This window comes from Callithrix jacchus, chromosome 15 (genome assembly GCF_049354715.1).
Source record: "Callithrix jacchus isolate 240 chromosome 15, calJac240_pri, whole genome shotgun sequence".
Taxonomy (NCBI): domain Eukaryota; kingdom Metazoa; phylum Chordata; class Mammalia; order Primates; family Cebidae; genus Callithrix; species Callithrix jacchus.
Genome location: NC_133516.1, coordinates 31,561,153 through 31,588,306, shown reverse-complemented (window position 1 = coordinate 31,588,306; position 27,154 = coordinate 31,561,153). Strand labels below are relative to the sequence as shown.

Sequence of the window (27,154 nt, the reverse complement as noted above, 5' to 3'; positions counted from 1 at the left end):
AGTTACAGCTCATCCGTAATACACCAGATGTCACGTTATTAATCTGGGGGAGGGAATGTGGAGACACCTGCTAGGGAAGAAACTCTTCTAGAATGTGGGCAAATAACTGTATAGCATGAACTCCAGAATTCATACCATGCTACACAATCTGGCAGAGAAAGACAATCTGGGGACCTTGTCTAAAACCACAAACCAATGGAAAAGTCCACTTACTAGAACGTTAGGTTCTTTTTGGTTTACTGGGAATATAAAAGAACAAGCTGAGGAAAAGAACTGGATTCTCATATTTATCCATTTTGTTTCTGGAAACCTTTTTTCTAAGAGGCTGCAGAAATTATGTGGTGATCTGAGCCCAAATTCTGCCTTCCAAGATCTCTTTTGGCATGGCCCTCATACAAACAACATTCAACAAATGTTCGTTTAGCTCCTAGATACACAGGAAATTGCTATGCATTGTTTAAATACAGCATCTATGGTAGAAGTGGTAAAACGATATGAGTTAATCAAAACACACATGTAAAAGTTTATAGATATAGGCCAGGCATGGTGGTTCACGCCTGTAATCCCAACACTTTGGGAGGCCGAGGTGGGTGGATCAAGAGGTCAAGAGATGGAGACCACCTAGCCAACATGGTAAAACCCTGTCTCTACTAAAAATACAAAACTTGCCAGGTGCAGTGGCTCACGCCTGTAATCCTAGCACGGTAGGAGGCCGAGGTGGGTGGAACACCTGAGGTCAGGAGTTCAAGACCAGCCTGGCCAACATGGTGAAACCCCATTTAAAAAAAAAAGACTTAGCCGGGCGTGGTGGCACGAACCTGTAGTCTCAGTTACTCAGGAGGCTAAGACAGGAGAATCGCATGAACCCAGGAGGTGGAGGCTGCAGTGAGCCGAGAATGCACCACTGCACTCCAGCCTGGAAACAGAGGGGGACTCCACCTTCAAAAAAAAAAAAAAAAAAAAAGGTTTAGAGATATAATTAGGTGAGTTTGCAGGGGAACGATCCAGGAGACAGGCTTTGTCAAAGAGGTGGCTTGGATTGTTTTTTATTTTTCAGATGAAGTCTCTGACACTCAGGCTGGAGTGCAGTGGCACAATCTTGGCTCACTCCAGCCTCAGCCTCCCAAGTAGCTGGGATTATAGGCATGAACCACCACACCTGGCTAATTTTTGTATTTTTAGTAGAGATGGGGTTTCACCATGTTGGCCAGTCTGGTCTTGAATTGTGACCTGAAGTGATCCGCCCACTTTGGCCTCCTAAAGTGCTGGGATTACGGGTGTGAGCCACCGCACCTGGCTGGATTGGGGTCTTTAAAGGTGACTTCCCGTCCTATAAGCAAAGGTGGAGACAGAGTCTGGACATTCTAGGAAGGGAAGGCACAAACAGAAGAGAATAGATATGAGGTAATCTCAGAAACACCAAAGCACCCAGAAGGAATGGAGTGAAGGTTGAAAGTGTAGAGAGGAAAGTGAGGCTGAAGAGGGCGCAATGACAGGCAATGATTTATTCCTTATCTATCAGGAAACTTTTCAAACCGTAACAGAAGATTTAAAGCAATACTAGAACAAATATTGTGGGCATATTGAACTATAAACAAAGCAAAGATAGTTCTTAATGACACTGCACACCACAGCAAGAGGCATGTGCAATTAGAAGCCTCATTCAAGTAGTAGACACTCACATGTTTTGATGGATTAGGCTGAACTCGAGCCTCAACGAGCAGTTGAGCAGAATTGGACTTGTATCTACAAAACAAAAAGCAGAAATGAAGGAAATTAGAAGCTAAAGACATTTTTACCCCTGCACATTAACAGGACAGACCACCATGTTTTGTGGTCACAATGAAGCATCTTTGCCTCTACTTTCTCACAGAACTAAGCTTCCTTTTACCTCAGTATAAAGACTTTTTCTTCAAGACAGAAAATGTGAAATACAAAGGAATAATAAAAATAAAAAACATAAAGCCTGATAAATTATGCTACATTTAAGAACCTCAGTTCATCATTCATCAGAAAACACCAAAGTCAAAAGCCAAGCCATAAAGTGGAAGATAATTCAATATATAAACTTCTAGGCCAGGCATGGTGGCTCATACCTATAATCCCAGCACTTTGGGAGGCTGAGGCAGGAGGATCACTTGAGGTCAGGAGTTCAAGATCAGCCTGGCCAACATGGTGAAACCCCAACTCTACTAAAAATACAAAAATTAGTCGGGCGTGGTGGCATGCACCTGTAGTCCTAGCTACTTGGGAGGCTGAGGCAAGAGAATCACTTGAACCTGGGAGGTGGAGGTTGCAGTGAGCCGAGACTGTGTCATTGCACTCCAGCCTGGAAGACAGAGCAAGACTCTGTCTCAAAAAAAAAAAAAAATTATATGTAGAAGGCTGGGCATGGCGGCTCATGCCTGTAATCCCAGCACTTTGGGAGGCTGAGGTGGGCGGCTCACTTGAGGTCAGGAGTTTTAGAACAACCTGGCCAATATGGTAAAACATAACCCCATCCGAATCCCAACTACTCGGGAGACTAAGGCAGGAGGACTGCTTGAACCTGGGAGGTGGAGGCTGAAGTGAGCAGGGATTGAACCACTGCACTCCAGCCTGAGAGAGAGAGTAAGACTCTGTCTCAAAAAAATGTATCTATACACACACACACACACACGCATACATGTATATATATATATACACACACACACACACACACACACGCATACATGTATATATATATATATATACACAGACACACACACACACACAAATGAAAAGATTCTCAGCCTCCTAAATATCAAAATGAAAAACAATCAGATGTCATTTACATCCACCAAACTGCAAAACTTTAAGTCTTATAATATCAGGAACACCTATATACCACTACTGAGAGTGTAAAGTGGTAAATCACTATGGAAAACAGCCTGGAATTATCTAGCAAAGCCAAAAATACACATATGCTATAGCCAGCAATTCCCTTTCTATATTTAACTCCAGAAAAATTATGTGACAGGAGTCACCTACAATAATTTTCCACTTAAACAGAATTATCACATAGCAATAAAAGTGCCATACAAAGCCCAGGTCAACAAATTTCTGAGATACCAGGAATTGGAGGAGAAAAGAATTATGTCTCATCTATGTGATTTCTTTACCTTACCTAGTCAGAATGCTTCCCTCGACTATCCTTATTGAAGGGCCCGTTTTATTTCTAATTCCCGCACTAGTATTTTACGTATCTTTTGCCATCCAAATCTCCACTTCTGAGTTATAATCAAAGAGTCTGGGTAGTGAGACATATACCCTATTACCAGAGCCTATGTGGTTCCAGAGTTTTGAGCATTAGAACAATAACAAGGCAGAAGTTCATCTGCAATTCCATCTAAATGTATTCCACTCTTGAGTACAGAGCATGAGTGCAGTTAGTGAATTAGGAACTAATTTGCTCTTTCCTGATTTTGCTGAGCTGCTCCAGCTGGTATGTCCTTCCAAGTTGTGTTCAGCCTGGAGAAGGAAAGGCATGACCTTCCTCTGTAGCTAAATTCTGCTAAAAATACAAGAATTAGGCGTGGCAGCAAGTGCCGGTAATCGCAACTACTCGAGAGGCTGAGGCAGGAGAGTCACTTGAACCCTGCAGGTGGAGGTTCCAGCGAGCTGAGGCCGCGCCACTGCACTCCAGCCTGGGAGACAGAGTGAGACTTTGTCTCAAAACAAAAATTTAAGCAGGGTGCAGTGGCTCGTGCCTGTAATCCCAGCACTTTCGGAGGCCGAGGTGGGTGGATCACGAGGTCAAGACATTGAGACCATCCTGGTCAACATGGTGAAACCCCGTCTCTACTAAAAACACAAAAATTAACTGGGCATGGTGGTGCGCACCTGTAGTCCCAGCTACTCGGGAGGCTGAGGCAGGAGAATTGCTTGAACCCAGGAGGCGGAGGTTGCAGTGAGCTGAGATCGCACCATTGCACTCCAGCCTGGGTAGAAGAGTGAAACTCCGTCACAAAAAAAAAAAAAAAATTAAAAGAACAATCATACCATACAAGAAAGAAAGACTCACTGCAGTGTGAAAGAGCAGGGATGGTATCAAGTGCTTCTCACCAGAGGCAATTTTGCTTCCCAGCAGTTATTTGACAATGTTTAGAGACATTTTGATTGTCGAGGACTTAGAGGTGTGGCTTCTAGTAGGCAGACCCCAGGGATACTGCCAAACATTCTACAATTCACAGATCAGGCCCCTACAATGAAAAGTTATCTAGCCTAAAATGTCAATAATGCTGAGGATGAGAAATACTGTCCTAGACGGGACACAGGCCTCTGCAGGTAAGCATAGGAGAGCTCTACAGAGGATGCAGAGGAGCAGTCCTTTTTCCTGACAACTTACATCTTGAGACTCTAAGGTCTGTATCTTAAGATCTCTAATTTTGGAAGAGTTGGAATGAAAAACTCAAATACGCTGCTGGCAGAGGTGGTGGGTGGCAAAGCACTCTACATTTTCTTTTTTTTTTTTTTTTGAGATGGAGTTTCACTCTTGTTACCCAGGTTGGCGTGCAATGGCGTGATCTCGGCTCACCACAACCTCTGCCTCCTGGGTTCAGGCAATTCTCCTGCCTCAGCCTCCTGAGTAGCTGGGATTACAGGCATACGTCACCATGCCCAGCTAATTTTTTGTATTTTTGGTAGAGATGGGGTTTCACCATGTTGACCTGGATGGTCTCGATCTCTTGACCTCGTGATCCACCCACCTCGGCCTCCCAAAGTGCTGGGATTACAGGCTTGAACCACCGCGCCCGGCCTACATTTTCTTTTTGAGATGGAGTCTTACTCTGTCTCCCAGGCTGGAAGGCAGTAGAACAATCTCTGCTCACTGCAACCTCTGCCTCCCAGGTTCAAGTGATTCTCCTGCCTCAGCTTCCTGAGGAGCTGGGACTATAGGAGTGCCATCACACCCGGTTAATTTTCGTATTTTTAGTAGAGACAGGGGTTCACCATGTTGGCCAGGCTGATTTCAAATTCCTGACTGCAGGTGATCTGCCCGCCTCAGCCTCCCAAAGTCCTGGGATTACAGGCGTGAGCCACCACGTATGGCCAGTAGCCTACATTTTCTGAAGAAAATATGACATGTACTATGATGCAATTCTCAAGTTGATGTATACAAAAGAAGTAACAGATGTTGGCATGTGTTATCTAGAAAGATACTGATTAGAAATTAACAATGGCAAAGAAAATCTGAATTAACTTCACTGTCCAACAGCAGAGGTTCAGAAATAGTATGGAATATCTATGATAGAATATTGTGCTAGTATTAAACTGGAGTAGAAGAATATACTGAAGACATGAGGAAGAGTTCACAACATATTAAGAGAAGAGGATATAAAATAGAATCCAGTGTTTTAAAAACATACTATGCACATTGGAATATAGTCCAAAATGTAAACAATCATCATCATGGAGAGGGCAGCTATGGGCAATGTTATCTCTCCTCCCCCAAATACCTTACCTGTCCAATATCTCTGAAACTTGCCAGTGGAAATTAACTAATATAAGTTTAGCAACTGAATGAGATACCTAGAAAGAAAAAAGAAAAAAAAAATCAAATTATAACTGCATTTTCTTTTAAAGTATTTCACATTTTGAGAACTGTATACATTAATGTCTATGCCAAGCCCAGGCTGGATTACCAAATTCCTCCTCTTGGTTCTCTGCTTTGTGTTTTTTTGTTTTTTGTTTTTTTTTTGAGACAGAGTTTCGCTCTTGTTACCCAGGCTGGAGTGCAATGGCACGATCTCAGCTAACTGCAACCTCCGCCTCCTGGGTTCAAGCAATTCTCCTGCCTCAGCCTCCCGAGTAGCTGGGATTACAGGCACGCACCACCATGCCCAGCTAATTTTTGTATTTTTAGTAGAGATGGGGTTTTACCACGTTGACCAGGATGGTCTCAATGTCTTGACCTCGTGATCCACCCACCTCGGCCTCCCAAAGTGCTGGGATTACAGGCGTGAGCCACCGCGCCCAGCCTAAATTCACATTCTTACAATCTTGGTGATTTCATGGATCTCTCGATTTTCTATCTTTGTTTTCATTAATGAACCTTTCAAGAAAATTAATTACATCTGAAACTTAATCAAAGACATCCATTCTATAGTAAATAACAACCTAGCATCTATTAATAATATAAGCAAAAGAACTTCGAGTTCCTTCATGTCATATATGTTCCCTCAAGCTGCTGTATGAGGTTGTACACCGGAAGTACGTATCTAGTTAGGCCTATTACTTATAGAAAATCTCCAGGCCTGGGTTTACATAAACACACAAAAACACCAGGAAACAACAAAACATAAAAACCCAAAACTCAGTTTGAATCTCTGAATTCCCAGCAGTCAATGAGTCCTAATTGCAAGGAAAGTTTCAAAATTTGTGGGCAGCCTTTCTGGCCCCTATATGCTCTTAGGGGACATTTAAAGCACATAGTTAGAGCTACAAAAGAAACTCAGATGGTGCCTTGAGCTAGCAATTCTACTTCTGTAAAGTGCCCCTGAGGAAATGACAGAGGATATGTGTACTGCAGGATTACTTACAACAGTAAAAAATTAGAAAAATTAGAAATAAATGTCCAACAAAAGTAAGTTAGATAAATAATATATGACAGATCTATGCAATGGACTACTACTATGTGGTAATTAAAAAAGATTTAGAAGTTTATTGACATAGAAAGTTTTTTTTTTTTTTTTTGAGACAGTCTCTCTCTGTTGCCCAGGCTGTAGTGCAGTGGCACAACCTTGGCTCACTTCATCTCCCAGGTTCAAGCAATTCTCCTGCCTCAGCCTCCCACGTAGCTGGAATTACAGGCATGTGCTACTACACCCAACTAATTTTTGTATTTTTAGTAGAGACAGGATTTCACATGTTGGCCAGGTTGGTCTTGAACTCCTGACCTCAAGTGATCTGCCCACCTCAGCCTCCCAAAGTACCGGGATTACAGAAAGCATGCTTTCCGTTCTGACTTTTATGTCTCTTTATGCATGACCACCAAGTCTTAGCAAAGATACTAAGCCACTCAGGAAACTCAGAGGAATTCTGACCACGTCCAAAGCACCTGGACACTTTTTTTTTGGTTTTGTTTTAAATAAAGAGATGAGCTGTGCTATGTTGTCTAGGCTGGAATATAGCCGTAATCATAGCACCCCACAGCAAACTCAGAGGAATTCTGACCCCGTCCAAAGCACCTGGACACTTTTTTTTTGGTTTTGTTTTAAATAAAGAGATGAGCTGTGCTATGTTGTCTAGGCTGGAATATAGCCGTAATCATAGCACCCCACAGCTTTGAACTCCTGGGCTCAAGTGATCCTTCTCAAGTAGCTGACACTCCAGGTGCACACCACTGCATCTGCCTTAGAAGTTCACATTGTAATGTTAGGTTAAAGAAGCAAATAAGCATCTATGTGTTATAGTCGTAATTGGGAAGTAAGCCAGTTACAAAAAACCCCAAGTGTCAAGACTTGGGCGAGACCACAGAAGAGTGGGATGTGTTTGGAAGCCTTAGATTAGGCTTCCAAGAGAGAGCACTACACACCATGAGGGTACTGCTAAAGCAAGGAGAAACTAGTATTTAAGGTTAGGGTGCCAGGAAAACACAGAATGTTGGTTTTCTGCTCACTGGACTGAGTCCTTAAATAAGAGCTACCATGGATCTGTAAGGTAGTATGTGCCTGGTCCACAGATATAAGAACTGCAGGGGAGGGAAGACACACAGTGAACACCACATGATCCCTCTTTCTAGCATTCAAATCACTCCTGAAAGGAGACAAGTACACACCTACTAAACAAGGGCACACCCCAGCACATGAGTAGCAGAGGCTATGGAATCAGTGAGTGCCTTCCTGTCCTACAGTCCAGGTACATCTGGAGAAAATCAAGGACTCAAGACAGCTTACTTCACTCAGGATGGGGGTCCCTATTTTCCTTCCATACAAAGTAAGTGGCCTCTTACCCGTGCATGTTGCCACAGTATTTTCCTGCAGAAGCCTATGCAGACTTTAGGCCTAGGTTTCCCAAATTATGGCTGATATTTCTTCTGCGTCCTTAACAAAGCTATTCGTCCCCAACAGACCACTATCACAAAATTAAAAGAGAGACAAGATATCTGCTGAATATAGCCTCTGGATATAAATAGCTTTTTAAAAAAATTACTATTTTTGAGACAGGGTCTCACTGTTGCCCAGGCGAGTTCAGTGGCATAATCTCAGCTCACTGCAATCTCTACTTCCTGGGCTCGAGCGATACTCCTACCTCAGCCTCCTCAGTAGCTGGGACTAAGATGCAAGCCACCATGTACAGCTAATTTTTTTACATTTTGTAGAGAAATGGTTTCTCCATGTTGCCCTGTCTGGTCTTGAACTCCTAAGCTCAAGTGATCTGCCTGCCTTGATCTGCCAAAGTGCTGGGATTACAGGTGTGAGCCACTGAGCTCGGCCTTATCTTTTTTTTGAGATGGAGTCTCACTCTGTCACCCAGGCTGGAGTGCAGTGGTGCTATCCTGACTCACTGCAACCTCTGCCTCCCAGCTGCAAGCAATTCTCTGCTTCAGCCTCCTGAGTAGCTGGGATTACAGGTACCTGCCACCATACCTGGCTAATTTTTGTATTTTTAGTAGAGACAGGGTTTCGCCATCTTGGCTAGGCTAATCTTGAACTCCTGACCTCATGATCCACCCACCTCAGCCTCCCAAAGTGCTGGGATTACGCCAACAGAGACGAGGTCGCACTGTGTTGCCCAGGCTGCGATGCAGGGCTATTCACAGACACAATCCTACTACTGATCAGCAATGGAGTTTTTTGTTTTGTTTTTTAGAGATAGGGTCTTGTTTTGTTGCCCAGGTTGGAGTGCAACTTACTGTATCCAAGAAATCCTGGGTTCAAGCAATACTCCCACCTCAGCCTCCCAAGATGCTAAGACTACAAGCCCACACCACCACTCTCAGCTAATTTCTGTTGTTGCTGTTGTTGCAGAGACAGGGTCTCGTTATGTTGTTCAGGCTGGTCTCAAACTCCTGGTCTCAAGTAATCCTCCTGTAGCACGGAGGATTGACCTGCTATTTCCAACCTAGGCCAGTTTACCTCACAAATAGTCTTAAAAAACATGAAGTGATAACGTTTTAGATGACCACCTTGCTGGAACCTTTCCTTTCTTCTCATACCCAATAGGGCTCAATCAGCCTTATGCCAGCTTTCTGTTCTGACTTCTCTATCTCATCATGCATAACTACCAAGTCTAGCAAAGATACTAAGCCACCCAGGAAACTCAGAGGAATTCTGACCATGTCCAACAGCTGCCGCCTCTTTTCACTACAGATGGCTTCAGTGGGCCCTTTAAGCTAAGAACAGGGGTCAGGCTGACTCACAGATCCACAAAGCCCAGAAATGGCCTGGACACAGGGTAGCCACTCAACAAACGCTGATTATTAAATGATATATCTTTAACCTGTGGATTTAAAATAATATTTTGCTGTTTCATTAGAAAGGTCAAGAAAATTTAACACTGTCTGATCTCTTGATTTCAACAGCACTACAGCCACAATGAAGCCTCAGAATTAACACACTAGGTAGAGCTCACCTAAAGATAACAACATAACCCTCTACACTGAAGCCAAAAACTTCCTGATGACAAGTCTGCTAATGACCAACTCAGAATATCCCAGCAGAGTTGACTTCTCAAATAATGTGAAGGGAGATATGCCTACTACTTATAAAAAGGACAGTGAAGAGGTGTAAATCTGTTCTTTTGCCAACAGTCAAGAGTACATCAATATATATAGGATAGGCCAGGCACGGTGGCTTGCGCCTATAATCCCAGCACTTTGGGAGGCCGAGGCGGGCAGATCACTTGAGGTCAGGAGTTTGAGACCAGCTAAGTTCTGGCCAACATGGTGAAACCCTGTCTCTACTAAAAATACAAAAATTAGCTGAGCATGGTGGCATGCCTGTAGTCCCAGCTACTTGGGAGGCTGAGGCAAGAGAATTGCTTGAACCTGGGAGGCGGAGGCTGCAGTGAGCTGAGATCACACCACTGTACTCCAGCCTGGGCAACAGAGTGAGACTCTGTCTTAAAAAAAAAAAGAAAAAAAAGAAAAGACTAATGACTTGGAACACATGTGACCAATGTGGTGTTCAGAATAAACTTGCAGTTCTATTAGATCAACATGTAATCAGAGGATTAAAGGTCATATTTTTTATAAATGCTTTTTCTTATTTCTTTATTTTTTTTTGGGATGGAGTCTCACTCGCCCAGGCTAGAGTGCAGAGGCATGACCTTGGCTCACCGCAACCTCTGCTTCTCGAGGTTCAAGTGATTCTCCTGCCTCAGCCACCCGAGTAGCTGGGATTATAGGCACCCACCACCACATCCAGCTAATTTTGGTATTTTTGGTAGAGATGAGATTTTACCACGTTGGCCAGGTTGGTCTCAAAATCCAACCTCAAGTGATGGATTGGCCTGTCTTGGCCTCCCAAAGTGCTAGGATTATGAGTGTGAGCCACCATGCCTGGCACCATGAATGCTTTTCCTAGTTTTAGAAATATTAACTGAGGAAAAAAACTAGGAACTAGAAAGTTTATTGTCCAAAAGGAGTCTCAAGATAATTATTTGCGGTAAGCTGAATCTCTGATTATAGAGCTAGAAAAGGTATCTATTGTTCCCTCTATCTCAGGGGCCAAAAAGGGTGCCATTAAACAGGCACCCCTCAAGAAGCCAAAGAGAGTACCATTCAGTGGGTTACTATTTCCAGCAAACCCATTCTCCAATTCATTTCCACTATTCCCAGAGGAAATCTCCCCACTGTTTAAATAGCAAACCCTAAGCTGGTGGAATCTCTTTGACAGTCACTTTGTACATTCACAAAACCATGAGTAAAGAATGGTTACAGGCTGGGTGTGGTGGTTCAAGCCTGTAATCTCAGCACTTCGAAATGCCAAGGTGGGAAAATTGCTTGAGCCCAGGAGTTTGAGACCAGCCTGGGTAACATAGTAGGATCCCTTATCTGCAAAAAAAAAAAAAAAATTTTTTTAATTAGCTGGGTGTGGTGGCATGTGTCTATAGCCCCAGGTACTTAGGAGGCTAAGGTAGGAGGATCGCTTGAGCCCAGGAGGTGGAGGTTGCAGTGATCCATGATCACACCACTGCACTCCAGCCAGGGTGACACAGTGAGACTCTGTTTCAAGAAAATGAATAATCATGTTTAATAATTTATATATAATACTTTTGAAAGCTTATGGGGTCTGCCAAAATCAGAAACAAAAATTCACTGCTTACTCCTGATTTTGATTCAATTTGGCTCATAATTTGATAAGATACTGATTTCAACTGATGAATTTCAATCTATTCAGGGCATGGTGGCTTAGGCCTGTAATCCCAACACTTTGAGAGGCTGAGGCGGGCGGATCACCTGAGGTCAGGAGTTCGAGACCAGCCTGGCCAACATGGAAAACCCCATCTCTACTAAAAATAAAAAATACAAAAATTAGCCAGAAGAATGGCTTGAACCTGAGAAGCAGAGGTTGCAGTGCACCAAGATCACACCATTACATTCCAGCCTGGGCAACAAGAGTGAGACTCTGTCCCAAGGAAAAAAAAAAAAAAAAACTGCTGACAGTAGAAATACTAGACCAGGCAACATAAATTCCCTTGTTGCCGAATTCAAACATTTCTCATACCTTATCTTGATGGTAGAATCTGACGCTTCAATTCCCTCTGCCTTAACTACTCCCTCTTCATCTCTGTGATTCTTTTGTAGCACCTGTTCAGATACTCTGCTCTTCCTCTTGTATCCCCATCTTGCCAGTGGTGGGGGACACCACATTCCCACTCCTCCCAAGGTAGGACTGTCGGCCTTTTCTTCCATGTCTCACTCTTCCTTAACCACTTTACCCTCTCCCATTACCACCACTCCATTGTCCAATCTCTAGTTCTTCCTCTCCTCAGCACTCCCATCAAAAGGGCCTCACTCACATGGCAAGACATCTTAATGTATATCCATCCCTACTACTCCATAATCCTCAGGATGAGCTTCCTGACATTCTTATGCAACAGTAATAATAACACAATTCTTGCAGATCCCTTACATCTTGGCGGGATCAACTCCTACCTTGTTTAAAACCCACCACTACTCTCCAGTATTGACAGGACAAACTTTATATGCCTTAGTAGGAGAGTCATCAGGACCCACCACTGATCCCCCCACAGCAAGAGACTGAATGATTCCAGTACCCCCATATATTTCTCATAACTGTCAACTGCCAATAATGCCCTTCTTTGTAGCATATATTTAAAAATTAAATAACATACTTCTATAGAACAAAGCAGAAATCAACAGATAAATTAGAAAATGTTTTGAACTGCATAATGAAACACTACATAATTAAATTTCTGAGATGCAGCTAATAAAATGCCTACATGAAAATTTAAAAATGTAAATGTTTATACTAAAAAGGGCCCAAAAATCAGTGACATAAGGATCTAACCTAAGAAGCTAGGAAAATTTAGTCACTGCTGTGCATTACAATTTAAAAAAAGGAAGCTAGAAAAAGATGAGTAAGTTAAAATGAAGTGAAAATAGTAACAATTAGAGAAAAAAAATCCAAAGCAAGTGACAGCAAAAATTAACAAAGTCTAAAAATGGATTCCTTAAAAATATCAACAAAGTTGATAAAACATTAGAACAAATTAGGAAAAAGGAGAAAATAATTACCCATAACAGAGGCAGAAGATGGACCACCCCCTATAAATCTTACAGATATTGAAAGGGAAACAAAAGAGAGAAATAAGAAAATGTTATGAACAATCTAATTCTAATAAAATTGACATCTGAAATGAAATTAACATGTTCTTTGAGGAATACTTACCAGGAATGACACAAAATGAAAAAGAAAAACTGAGCAGCTCTTTATCTAGTAAAGACATTGAATTCATGATCAAAATCCTTCCCACAAAATCCAGGCCCAAGTATTTTACTAGTGAATTCTATCAACACTAATTTTACATAAACACTTTTAGAAACTAGAGAAGAAACATTTCTTCCAAACTCATCTTATGAGGTTAGCATAATCATGATAAAACATTTATAAATCCCAATATTCCATAGACAGACACAAAAATCCTTAATTCAAAAATTTCAGCAAATTAAATCGGCAATACAGAAAAACTCATTAATGTAATTCACCAAATTAACAAAATAAAGGTAAAAAAACCCAAATGATCCATTCAACAGATGCAGAAAACCCATTTGACAAAATTACACTAATTCAAAACAAAAATGCACAGTAAATTAGGAAAAGTGAACTGCTTAAATCTAAGATAAAGCATCTATGAAAAACATCATACTCGATGAAAGACTCAATGCTAACAACAGAAAAATATCAAGGATGTATATTCTCACCATTTAATTTGACTGCTTTATTTTATTTTAGATGGAGTCTTGCTCTGTTGCTCAGGCTGGAGTGCAGTGGCGCGATCTCGGCTCACTGCAACCTCTGCCTCCTGGGTTTAAGTGATTCTCCTGCCTCGGCCTCCCAAGTAGCTGAGAATACAGGTGCCTGCCACCACAGCCAGCAAATTTTTGTATTTTTAGTAGAGACAGCGTTTCACCATGTTGGTCAGGCTAGTCTCGAACTCCTGACCTTGTGATCCACCACGCCTGGCCTTTATTTTATTTTTGAGATGGAGTTTCACTCTTGTTCCCCAGGCTGGAGTACAAGGGCGCGATCTCGGCTCACTGCAACCTCCAACTCCCATGCCAAGCGATTCTCCTGCCTCGGCATCCCAAGTAGCTGAGATTACAGGTACCCAGTGCCACACCAGGCTAATTTTTCTATTTTTAATAGAGACAGGGTTTCACCATATTGGTGAGGCTGGTCTCGAACTCCTGACCTCAGACAATCCACTCACTTTGGCCTCCCAAAGTGCTGGGATTACAGGTGTGAACCACTGTGCCCAGCCTCATTTGATATTATATACTGGAGACCACAGCCACTCCAATAAGGCAAGGAAAAAGGATTCTACAAAATTACTACTAGAACTAATAAATGCAGTTGGGCATAGTTGCTCAAGCCTATAATCCCAGCACTCTGGGATGCTGTGGTGGGCACATCACTTGAGCTTAGGAGTTCAAGAGCAGTCAGGGCAACATACTGAACCCCATCTCTAAAAAAAATACAAAAATTTAGCCAGGCAAAGTGTCTCATGCCTATAATCCCAGCACTTTGGGAGGCTGAGGTGGGCAGATCACATGAGGTCAGGAGTTCGAGACCAGCCTGGCCGAAATAGTGAAACCCTGTCTCTACTGAAATATAGAAATTAGTCGGGCATGGTGGCAGGTACTTGTAATCCCAGCTACTCAAAAGGCTGAGGCAGGAGAATCCCTTGAACCCAGGGGGCAGAAGTTGCACAGATCTTGCCACTGCACTCCAGGCGGGGTGAGAGAGAGAGACTCTATCTCAAAAAAGGGAAAAAAAAATTAGCCAGGTGTGGTGACCTGTGACTGTAGTCCCAGTCGCCTGGGAGGCTGAGGCAGAATTGCTTGAGCCAGAGAGGTCTAGGCTGCAGTGGGCTATAATCACACCACTGCACTCTAGCCTGTGGACAGACTGAGACCCTGTCAAAAAACAACAAAAACTAACTAAAAAACTAATAGGCCGGCACAGTGGTTCACTCGTGTAAACCCAGCACTTTGGGAGGCCGAAGTGAGTGGATCGTCTGAGGTCAGGAGTTTGAGACCAGCCTGACCAACATGGTGAAACCCTGTCTCTATTAAAAATAGAAAAATCAGCCTGGTGTGGTGGCGCATGCCTGTAATCCCAGCTATCTGGGAGGCTGAGGGAGGAGAACTGCTTGAATCCGGGAGGCGGAGGTTACAGTGAGCCAAGATTGTGCCACTGTACTGCAGTCTGGGCAACGAGAGCAAAATGCCATCTTAAAAAAAAAGTAAAATGGCTGGGTGTGGTGGTTCACACCTGTAGTCACAGCACTTTGGGAGGCCGAGGCAGCAGTTCACAAGGCCAGGAGTTCAAGACCAGCCTGACAAAAAAAAAAAAAAAAAGAAAAAGTTGGCCTGGTACAGTGGCTATGCTTGTAATCCCAGCATTTTGGGAAGCCAAGGTGGGCAAATTGCTAGAGCCCAGGAGTTCAAGACCAGCCAAGGCAACGTGGCAAAACTCTGTCTCTACAAAAAGTACAAACAATTAGCTGGGTATAGTGACATGCACCTGTAGTCCCACCTATCTGGGAGGCTAAGGTAGAAGGATCACTTGAACCCAGGAGGTTGAGGCTGCAGTGAACCATGATAGCTCTACTACACTCCAACCTGGGTGACAGAGCAAGACGCTGTCTCAAAATAAAAATTTTAAAAAAAAAAGAAGAAAGATGATACAAAGTCAATACATACAAAAACTAAATGTTAGAATTCAAACAAAGAGCAAAAATAAAAAGTATTTCTATATAGCAGCAAATTAAAAAATTAAATGAGTAAATTTTAATAATTGTATTTAACCTGATATATCCAAAATTTTTCCAATATGTAACACATAAAAGCGCATTGATAACCGTTTTTTGTTTTTTTTTTTTTTGAGACAGAGTTTTGCTCTTGTTGCCTAGACTGGAGTGCAATGGCAGGATCTCATCTCACTGCAACCTCCACCTCCAGGTTCAAGTGATTCTCCTGCCTCAACCTCCTGAGTAACTGGGATTACAGGCATGTGCCGCCACGCTGGCTAATTTTTTAGTAGAGATGGGGTTTCTCCATGTTGGTCAGGCTGGTCTTGAACTCCCAACCTCAGGTGATCTGCCCGCCTTGGCCTCCCAAAGTGCTGGGATTACAGGTGTGAGCAACCGCACCTGGCTTATTTTTATCCTTTGTTTCCTTCTAAGTCCACTGTGTATTTTAGACTTACATCTCAATTCAAACTATATTTCAAATGAGCAATGGCCACACATAGCTACCATACTGGGCAAAAAACAGATTTTGAACACGGTAATCAAAACAAATCAAAATGAAAATCCCAATCAAAATCACAGGCTTTTTAAGAAAATTAATAGTTGATCTCAAAATCTGTAGAAATGTAAAGGATCCCAAATATCCAAAGCAATCTTGAAAGAAAAAGCAAAGTTGAATGACTTATACTATATGACTTCAAGACTTACTATAAAGCTATATACAGACAGTGGAGATATTGTCTTAAGGACAGACATATAGATCAACAGAACAAAACAGAGTCTAAAAGGAAACTCATACATGTATGGTAAATTTTCAACAAAGGTGCCAATGTAATTCAATAAAGAAAGAAAGTCTTTTCAACAAATGGTTCTGGAACAATTAAATAACTGTTCATACAAAACAAAACACAGAACACAGACTATTACTTCATACCACACAAAAATTAACTCAAAAGAGTTCACGTATCTAAATGTAATACCTAAAACTATAAAATTTCTATAAGAAAGCACAGAAGAAAATTGTGACTTTGGTTTAAGCAAAGATTTCTTATATGACACTAAAAGCGCAATACTTAAAAGGAAAAAAAAGAATATAAACTAGACTTCATCAAAATTAAGCTTTTACTCTTCAAAAGACATCATTTTGAAAATGGAAAAGTAGGAAGCAGAAGCAGATGAAGTAAAAAAGAGAAAAAAAAAGAAAAAGGAAGAGACAGATGATAGGATGGGAGAAAATATCTGCAAATCATACATCTGAGTAAAAGCCTTCATTCAAACTATATAAAGCTCTCTTAGAACTCAGTAAGACACAAAATGAGATTTTAAAAAACAAAATATTTGAATAGACATTTCACCACAAAAAGTAAATGTATGAATAGCAAATAAGCACAAAGATCATTAATTACATTAATGATTAATGACACTAGCCATTAGGGAATGCAACTTAAAACCACAAGATACTACTTCACTCACTAGAATGATTATAATCCAGAAGACCTAAAATACCAAGTGTTAACAAGGAAGCAGAGAAACTAGAACCCTGACAAATGCTAGTGGGAATGTAAAGTAGTAGAGCCACCTTGGAAAACAGTTGGACTATTTCTTAAAATGTTAAACATACACTTACCACGTGACCCAGCAATCCCACTCCTAGATATCTACACAAGAGAAGTGAAAACACATGGCCATATTAAGCCCTGGACATGAATGGTCACAGCAGCATACCGCATAGTAGCCAAATATTAGAAACAACTTAATGTCCACCAACTTATAAAAGAACAGGTAAACAAAATGTGGCACATCCCTACAATGAAAAATCATTATTCAGCAATAAAAGAGAACACACTACTGACATATGATACAATATGGATGAACCTCAACCATTATGCTAAAAGAAAGAATCAGGCAACAAAAGATACATATTGCATGAGTCCAATTGTATGAAATTTCTAGAAAAGGCAAAACTATTGAGACAGAAGATCAGTAGTTGCTTGGGAATGGGTATCAACTACAAATGGACACAAAGGAATTTTTTAGGTGATGAAAAGTTCTAAAACTGAAACTGTGGTAATGACTACACAGTTGTATACATTTAATAAAACTCAAATAATGGTACTTTTTTTTTTTTTTTTTTGAGACAGAGTCTCACTCTGTCACCAGGCGCCAGGCTGGAGGGCAGTGGCGTGACCTTGGCTCACTGCAACCTCTGCCTCCCGGGTTCAAACAATTCTCCTCCTGCCTCAGCCTCCCAAGTAGCTGGGACTACAGGCACGTGCCACCATGTCCAGCTAATTTTTTTTGTATTTTTAGTAGAGACAGGGTTTCACCATGTTGGCCAAGATGATCTCAATCTCTTGACGTCGTGATCCACCCGCCTCAGCCTCCCAAAGTGCTGGGATTACAAGCGTGAGCCACTATGCCTGGCCATAATGGTACATTTTTAAGTGGATGAGTTTAATGGCATGTAAATACTTTAACAGAGTTGTTTCAAAAATGATGTTGACTGATGGACAGATAAATGATGAAGCAAATGGAGCAACAGATTAGCAACTGTATAATCTAGAGAGTATGTATATGAATGCCCACTGTACAATTATTTAAAGTTATTTATCTTAAATTTTTCATAATAAAAGTTAAGGGCAGAAAGTTTCTTCAATTTAATTCAATGGCTATCACTCACACAATCAAATGTCACCATATACAAAAGGTTGACCCTTATATTACTCCATCAAAAAGTTCACTTTGGCTTTTTATTATAATCCTCAAAATGACAAATACCGCTTTACAGTTTTAACAGTTTTCACTAAGGCTAACTGAGTATATATACTATAGAGTACAATATAATAGTACCTAGTATAAAGTCATTTCCACATAGGCCTAAAATGCTGATAACTCTATAGAGTACAATATAATAGTACCTAGTATAAAGTCATTTCCACATAGGCCTAAAATGCTGATAACTCTACATTCTCTGGCTTTCTTGATCTCCCTGACAAAAGCTTCTGAGTATTCTACTGGATGTCAGCCAGCTTCTTCAATATCACTTTTCCACAGGCACGGCTTTTAGGCCTGCCTTCTCATTCCCTAGACTGACTTTGGGCACTCACATTTGTGCCTGCCCCTTAGCATGAACATAGGCCCCAAAGACAAGAACTCTCTCATTTTACTAAGAGCTAGGGAAGAAAGTGTATGGGCAACACAGAGAAGTGTGGGCAAGCATAAAGTTTACTGAAGAGCGAAGGGTGCCCTCAAGTTTCTGGGTAGTCCAAAGAAGGCTTTCACAGAGTCAAAGATCGCATCTGAACAAACACCAAGCACATCCCATCTTCCCTCTTTGCCTGAGTCCTTCAAACCTGCACCATGACAGGTGAGACACTACTGGAGAGCCTTCTTTCCAGCTTGAAATGAGCTTTCTCTCCTCTGTTGTCATTTACCCTACACATTGCTCTGCATTATCCATAGCCCTCAAACCAATATGGCTTTGTTTTGCCATTGCATTTACCATGTCAATACTCTCAGAGGTTTCCAGATCTTTATTTCAAGAAACATGTGCTACATGTATGTCAAAAAAGACTTTGTTTATGGTCATTTGTATTTTCCAAAGGTCATGAGCAAACATCCTCTATATAGGATGGCAGAAGGTGTTTGCTCATGACCTTTGGAAAATACTCTCTGACACAGTCCTCAAGACATGTTCAGTAGTTACCATTTTGTTACACTGGCCTAGAAACCTACAGAACAGACAACTGCCTGGGAGTCCAGTTCTCCTTTCTGGTTTTTAAATGAAGAACATAGTAAATGTGTCACACAATTCTATGCATGCTTCATAAGCAGGGCTGAGGAATGGAGGATGGAGACCAGGGGGAAATCCAGGCTGTGGGTCAATAATGGTAAGATTTTCTCACAGAGATGTAATGAAGTGAATATGAATGTTTTAGTCACGGTTATAACCAGCAAGCAGTTCCTGACATGGTTAGTAGTATACAAATCCACAATCTCAGCATTTTGTAAGATGTTCTGGAGGCACTTTCTTCCACAGCCTAAGAGTGTTAGACTAGAGAACTGTCAAAATCAAACTGTCAGCTTAGAATGGAGACTACATTAAGATAAAACTTATGAATCTCTGTGTCCTCTGACCTACTTACTACAAGGATAAGGTTTCAGGATCTTAAGTAATGCAACTCCAATAGTAATTTGCTTGTGGACTTAGACTAGAAATTCTGTGACTTGCTGCCCCACTTCTGTTTCAACTTTGTTCAGTGTAAGCAGAACTGTGATATCATTTTTCAAATCCCGAATCCCAAGTCCACCTGAAGTTTGTTAGTAAATAACAGCCACAAATTTATTTTCTGATTTCTACCAAGTCCCTTCCCCCACATCGCATTCAAGCAAGTCTCTATCAGAAGTTTAAACTGCCATTGGAACAAACATTTGACTCCCCTGACCACAAAGAACTTAAAATACCAGAGAGAGATAAATCCTGCTACTGAAGGAAATGGTAAGCACATACGACATTCAGGACCCTTTCTAGTACACAACCAACATCTATCTTCAGAAAAAAATATTTTGAGAGTTCCAGGAAATTTAACAGTTATTATTTGACATCCTAGGGCACATGGATAGTACATGTCTATTATTTAAAATAGTGTCATAGAACATACTAATTTTATATACGGATAAAGGCACATGCTAAATAGCCCCTGCTCCTGACAACAGTTCCCCAAGGATATCCATGAACATGATCAATTGCTTCTTTATCTTTTTAGTCCCCTCTAGCTGGTTCAAGCTCTCCAGCCCTCAGGGCAAATTAACAACATAGCTTGCAAATAGACTTTTTTACCCCAGAAAAAAGAAATCCAGCAGCCCACCAAAACTGTCACCAGCCCTTCCCACACTTACCAGTGCCATAGGGAGGATGCAGCTGATGGCAGTGAGCATCAACGGCCTGAAAAAATACAGGTGGTAGTTTCAATTTTTATTTAGAATTCTTACTTGCCAACTGCCTGAAATCTTTTAAGGCTACATGAATGGGTCTTCACGCCTCAGCCTGCTATTTCGTGGTTCAATCACTTTTGTTAACAAACACTAGTGGTCACTCACTAAAAAGCAGAAATGAAGAAAGAGTGAACTGCGGGCCAGCTTCTGGGCCTGGGCTAGAAAGGGACATGGGATCGGAAAATCAGCCTAAAGAGATCAAGATGGATGGATTTGGGTCCCGGGACAAGGAATGATATGGAGGGAGGCAAGAGAGTACTAAAGGGACAAGAGGAAGAAAGGGTTAAAGCACAAAGACAAACGAATAAGTAAACACCAGCCTACAATGGGGCAAAATCAGCATAAGTAGTAGTGGTGATAATGGGGTCTCATGGGGCCTCTGACCCTAAACAAAGCTCACCCCTGAAGTCTAATTTAAGTGGTAGGATTTCATTTCTCCCATACTTCATGCCTAAATACTCTCAGCTTCTAAAAGGCCTGCTCTCTGGCACTTGATCATAACTTTGCCCCTTCTACTTTTCTTTACAGGGACAAGGAGGGAGGGTTGACTTGTAACTGAAGCACCCAAATGTTATATATCTTTTAAAATCTGATTAGTAAACACAAATTTGAAGACTTCTCACTAGCCTAGCCTTGATTCAGTCCTAACTGCTATGGACTCCATTCATTAAAATCAAAACCAAAAATACCAAAGACCTCTCTCAATATAAGATTATTTGTGCAAAATGTAATAATGTAAAAATATTAATCATTCCTTGACCATGAGGGCACATTTTTTTAAATTACGAAAAAATTCAAACATCTACCAAAGTGAAGAGTATGATAATCCATTAACTAGCTGGTCGCCAGACCCACTGTGTCTCCACTCCAGCCCTCCCTTCTTCCCTCCAGATTATTGTGAAGTAAATCCCAGCCAGCATATTTTTTACAGTGTATTTAATGGAAACCTGAGAAGTAATTCATACAAAGGGCTGGTTATTGCCCTTTTTTTGGGGGGCGATGGAGTTTCACTCTTGTTCCCCAGGCTGGAGTACAATGGTGCGATCTCAGCTCACCACAACCTTCGCCTCCTAGGTATAAGCAATTCTCCTGCCTCAGCCTCCCAAGTAGCTGGGATTACAGGCGTGTGCCACCACACTTGGCTAATTTTTTTTATTTTTAGTAGAGATGGGGTTTCTCCATATTGGTCAGGCTGGTCTTGAACTCCCAACCTCAGGTGATCTACCAGCCTTGGTCTCCCAAAGTGCTGGGATTACAGGCATGAGCCATCATGCCTGGCCAGTTATTGCTCCTTCTAGACTTCTAACAGATTTCTAGTGGAATGACACAAAGGCAGATTATGTCCAGCAACCACAACCAAAAGAAATGCAGATGGGAGCTGATATCAAATGAATTGCACACAGTAGGACTAAAAGCTGAGTCTCCATTCCTGTACCACAGCCCATCCTGTCCAAAAATTATTTCAAAAAATGCTCTATGGTAGTACCATCTTCTCTAAAGGGCGGGCACTTCAGAGACCAGCACATCTTAATGAAAAAGCCACAGATTCCAAAAGCATGTTTTAATGACAGAGCTACTATCTCACCGACTGCTATCCTTTGATACCCCTTTATGCTCAAAACATATAACCCTATTTTTATAACCTTTCTGTTTATGTAAAACTCCATAAACAGGAACAGAATGAAAGCTCATTGAGGGCAGAAATTTTTTGACTGACTCCCTCTCTGCCAAACCCAAGAACCTGGAACAATACCTGTGCTAGCATTAGGTCCCATACACCAACACCACCCTCTGCCTGCCTCCTGTGGTCCAGCCTTGTCACCACACACCCATATCCACTGCAAGAGTATATGAAGGTGCCAAGGCCTTCCAAGCCCTCAGGGATGCACAGGGATGCAGGTGAGGCCAGACACAGATTCTCTGAGACAGGTTAAAAAAAGACGGAGGGCTTAGCAGTCTCTCAAGGGTTGCAAGAAGGGTGGCGATGCTGTCAGTAGGTTGGAGGAGGCTAAAATCAAGTGTATGAGTTAGGGAGAGAGAAAAATAAGGCTGGAGCCTGGAGAATCCACTTTAACTTTTTCAACAGAGCAAAATAAAGCGGCACTTCAGTGGATGTATTGGAAAAATAAAAAGTGGAAGGAGGGGGCAGATATTAAAGACAGAGAGATCTTTAAGTTATTTGAAAAAGAAGAGGTTGGCTGGGCGTGGTGGCTCACACCTATAATCCTAGCACTTTGGGAGACCAGGGCAGGCAGATCACCTGAGGTCAGGATTCAAGACCAGCCTGGCCAATATGGTAAAACCTCATCTCTACTAAAAATACAAAAATCAGCTGGGCATGGTGGCATATGCCTATAGTCCTAGCTACTTGGGAGGCTGAGGCAGAAGAATCACTTAGACCTGGGAGGTGGAAGTTATAATGAGCCTAGATCACGCCACTACACTCCAGCCTGGGTGACAATGAGACTCTGTCTTTAGGAAAAAAAAAAATTAGCGGGGCATGGTGACAGCCACCTGTAATCCGACTAATCAGGAGGCTGAGGCAGGAGAATCATCTGAACCCGGGAGGTGGAGGTTGTCCCCCACCCTGGGCAACAGAGAACGTGTCTCAAAAAAAAAAAAAAAAAAAGAAAAGAAAAGAAAAAAGAAAAAGAAGAAGTCAAACTATCTTTTTCCCATCTCTCCCAGGATCTATCTGAAAGTTAAAATGACATTAGAAATTCAGGAAGTACTTGTTTACTCGGAGATAATTCTTAACCTATCCGAATGGCCAACGAACAAAAGAAAATCAGCTGAGGTTGGGCTGGGCGTAGTGGCTCACGCCAGTAATCCCAGCACTTTGGGACACTGAGGTGGGCAGTTCTCCTGAGGTCAGGAATTCAAGATCAGCCTGGCCAACATGGTGAAATACCGTCCTACTAAAAATACAAAAATTACCTGGGCATGGTGGCAGGCACTTATAATCCCAGCTATTCGTAAGGAGGCTGAAGCAGGAGAATTCTTGAATTCAGGAGGCAGAGGTTGCAGTGAGGCAGGACATGCAACTCCACTCCAGCCTTGGTGATGGAGTGAGACTCTGTCTCGAAAAAAAAAAAAATTAGCTGGGTGTGGTTGCGCATGCCTGTAATCCCAGCTACTTGGGAGGCCTGAGGCAGGAGAATTGCTTGAACTCAGGAGGTGAAGGTTGCAGTGAACTGAGATCATGCCACTGCATTCCAACCTGGGCGACAGAGTGAGAGTTCATCTCCATAAAAAAAGGAAAAGAAAAATCAATGGTTTATAAAATATAAAAGGCATTTTAATGAAAAGGAACAACACTGCCACCTCATTCCTTTTATTCCTTTTTGCCACCACCAGGTCTTTCTATCCAGGAGAAATCTCTTCCAGTCATTTCTCTAATGTTCTTCTGGTTGTCAACAACATCACTGAGTATACCTCTAACTCTCTACAATAGGTAACTTACTTAAATTGCTCCTTATCTCCCCTTTTCAACTTTTTGATATATAAACCAATTTTTTTGATACATAAACCACTATTTTTAGTTCCTCTATCAGTTACCTTTGTAGCTTTAGGATACTATTCGTATCCAGAATTGCATTTTCTTCACTGTGGTTCCAATGTCACTAATACTTGGGCCAAAGGAGAATGTTCATGTATCAGGCACAAATATATTTTTTCCTTGCCACCAATGACTCATACTTTGTGTGTGTGTGTGTGTGAATATATGTGTGTGTATGTATGTATATGTGGCTGGGCGTGGTTGCTCAAACCTGTAATCCCAGCACTTTGGGAGGCCCAGGTGGGTGGATCACCTGAGGTCAGGAGTTCGAGACCAACCTGGCCAACATGGTGAAACCCCACCTCTACTAAAAAATACAAAAATAAATTTTTGACACAGAGTCTTGCTCTGTTGTCCAGGCTGGAGTACAGTGGCACAATCTCAGCTCAATGCAACCTCTGCCTCCCAAGTTCACGTGATTCTCCTGCCTCAGCCTCCCAAGTATTTTGGGATTACAGGTGCCCACTACCATGCCCAGCTAACTTTTCTATTTTTTAGTAGAGACGAGGTTCCACCATGTTGGCTAGGCTGATCTCTAACTTCTGACCTCAGGTAACCTGCCTGCCTCAGCCTCCCAAAGTGCTGGGATTACAGGCATGAGTCACTGCTTTTTGAGGCAATGAAAATGTTCTGGGCCAGGCGTGGTGGCTCATGCCTGTAATCCAAGCACTCTGGAGACAAAGGCGGGAGAATCACCTGAGGTCGGGAGTTCAAGACCAGCCTGACCAACATGGTGAAACCCCATCTTTTTTTTTTTTGAGACGGAGTTTCGCTCTTGTTACCCAGGCTGGAGTGCAATGGTGCGATCTCGGCTCACCGCAACCTCCACCTCCTGGAAGCCCCATCTTTTAAAAAAAAAAAAAAAAGAAAAGAAAATGTTCTGGAACAAGATGAAGATGATGGGTGCATAACATTGTGAAAGTACTAAATGCCACTGAATTGAATACTTTAAATGGTTAGTTTTAGGTTATGTGATTATTACTTCAAAATTTTTAAAGGGAAGAGGAGTCAGGAAAATGAATTCTAAGCTCTATGTACATAAACAGAACCTGTCACTTTAGGGTGACTGACGAGAGACAGTTATTGCTTCAGACTCAAGAACCTCCAGACGATAAACGAGATCAGCCAAATCTCACATTCTAAGGGTCCTATTTATCTCCAGTTTATCTCATTTCTTAAAAATAAGTGTTAGCCAGGTGCAGTAGCTCATGCTTGTTAATCCCAGCACTTTGGGAAGCCAAAGCGGGCAGGTTAACTGAAGTCAGGAGTTCAAGACCAGCCTGATCAACATGGTGAAACCCCGTCTCTACTGAAAATACAAAAATTAGCCAGGTGTGGTGGCGGGCACCTGTAGTCCCAGCTACTCAGGAGGCTGAGGCAGGAGAACTGCCTGAACCTGAGAGGTGGAGGCTGCAGTAAGCTGAGATCGTGCCACTGCACTCCAGCTTGGGCTACAGAGCAGGACTCTGTGTCAATAAATAAATAAAAATAAGAGTTTCTTTTGTTCTTTTTGTGGGGGTTTTTTTTTTTTGGTCTAAAGACCCAATGGGGACAGGGATGACTAGTCTATATACAGGCTCTTTCATTAATTCCCCCATTTGCAGCACACTTATCTCTTCAAGTATTCATCCATCAGACCAGAGCCCATGGCCTTTTCAAAATTTGGACAAACTGGCTCACAACTGCAATATGTCCCCACACAACACCCTACTCCAACCCATTCTGTTTGTTAATACGAGGTTACATCATGCATGTGCCTTTACTTTCATTTGCATGGTATTTAAAAATGGAAGGGCAGTCCCAAATTTACTTTATCTCCTTTAATAATCTCTCTCCTCTTATTCTTTCTGGTCTTCCAGACAACTGTTCATTTATTTTCCTTCATGATAGATTAGTTTGCATTTTCTAGAATATAATATGACTGACATAAAGTTTTTATGTTTCTCTCCTTTGGGTTTCTTCATATGGCTTTTTTTTTTTGAGGTTTATCAACAATGCTTATATAAGTAGCTCATTCTTTTATACTGCTGAGAAGTATGCAGTTCTACGGGTATGCCACTGTTTGTTTATTCATCTACTTATGAATACGTAGGTTGCTTCCAGTTTTTGGCTACTGCAAATAAAATCACCACAGACATCTGAATACCAAAACAAATAGAAGAAGTAGAGGTAGGGCAAAGGTATATGAGTGCAGCCAACCATCTTGAAGTAGAAATCAATGTTAACAAATTTGCAAAAGAAGATCTGGTGTGTTCTACTACAGTATCATAAAATTCACAACTTTTAAAGTACATTGTATTTATGATTACAGATACCATTAGTCATCTCTATAGCTACTCATATCAAAAAGGACGCAGAACCCATTTTATCTTTTTTTACTAGAAAATATTCATTTCTTTGTAATTATTGCTAAGTAAATTTCTCATTTAAACAAGATCATAATAGGATTTTGTACAGTGGAAACACTAAAAAATTGGTTTATATACACATGAAAATAAGAAGGTTCACATGTTCTGACAGTTAGGAAAGAAAAGGAAAAAATATATTTTAAAAAAACATTTAGAAATAAGTTAGAATGGAATTTGTCCAGTAGTTTCCAAGTCACCTGAAGCCTCTTTTGAGAAGATTAGGGAGGAATGAGGACAGGAGTCTTGCCAAAACCACCCCTAAGCTCAAACTGTTAGTTACTCTGTTTCTTCCTCTTAGCTTTGCCCAGGTCCAAGGCAGAAGGCGGCAAGCGGGCTTTCAAGTATAAAACCTCGCCGAGGACCAGTGCTGATGGTGGGGCCAGAGCAAAGAGGATAGTCCTCACCCCAGGAGCTAGACCTTCTCCCTTCAGTTTCCAGAATCCACTTTAACCTTGAAAATCAATTAAATATGAGGTTACATTTAGACACCAAAAAGACAATGGGTAGTTTGGGAATCTTCTGTTTAATTTAAAAAAAAAAAAAAAAGCCTATCCAACTTGTAAATATAGATGAGCAATTTATATCCTACTACGACTGTTACAAAACCAGTACACTTCAAATGATGGACACATTCTTTCAGCAGTCAAAAGACAGCAAGCACTCCTTCTTCCTCACTTAAATAACCCAAATAATTTACAATTTTTCTGCACTTCTATAAGAATCTAATATC

The 27,154-nt window shown here is 41.6% G+C and overlaps 1 protein-coding gene across 20 annotated transcripts in view; it reads right to left on the bottom strand.

Annotated features, from left to right (window-relative positions):
- ARIH2 (ariadne RBR E3 ubiquitin protein ligase 2) overlaps positions 1-27,154 on the bottom strand; it is a 64,733-nt gene that overhangs the window by 19,254 nt on the left and 18,325 nt on the right. For 12 of the 20 annotated variants that reach the window (XM_078350840.1, XM_078350842.1, XM_078350839.1 and 9 more), the window contains 3 exons: positions 20,362-20,407; positions 5,483-5,550; positions 1,683-1,746 (listed from right to left, as the gene is read on the bottom strand). In XM_078350840.1, coding sequence (XP_078206966.1) covers positions 1,683-1,746; positions 5,483-5,550; positions 20,362-20,400 — 171 coding nt within the window. In that variant the 5' untranslated portion in view covers positions 20,401-20,407. The remainder of the gene's footprint in view (positions 1-1,682; positions 1,747-5,482; positions 5,551-20,361; positions 20,408-27,154) is intronic. The other 8 variants (XM_054245636.2, XM_078350837.1, XM_008981609.5 and 5 more) reach the window with 1 other exon arrangement.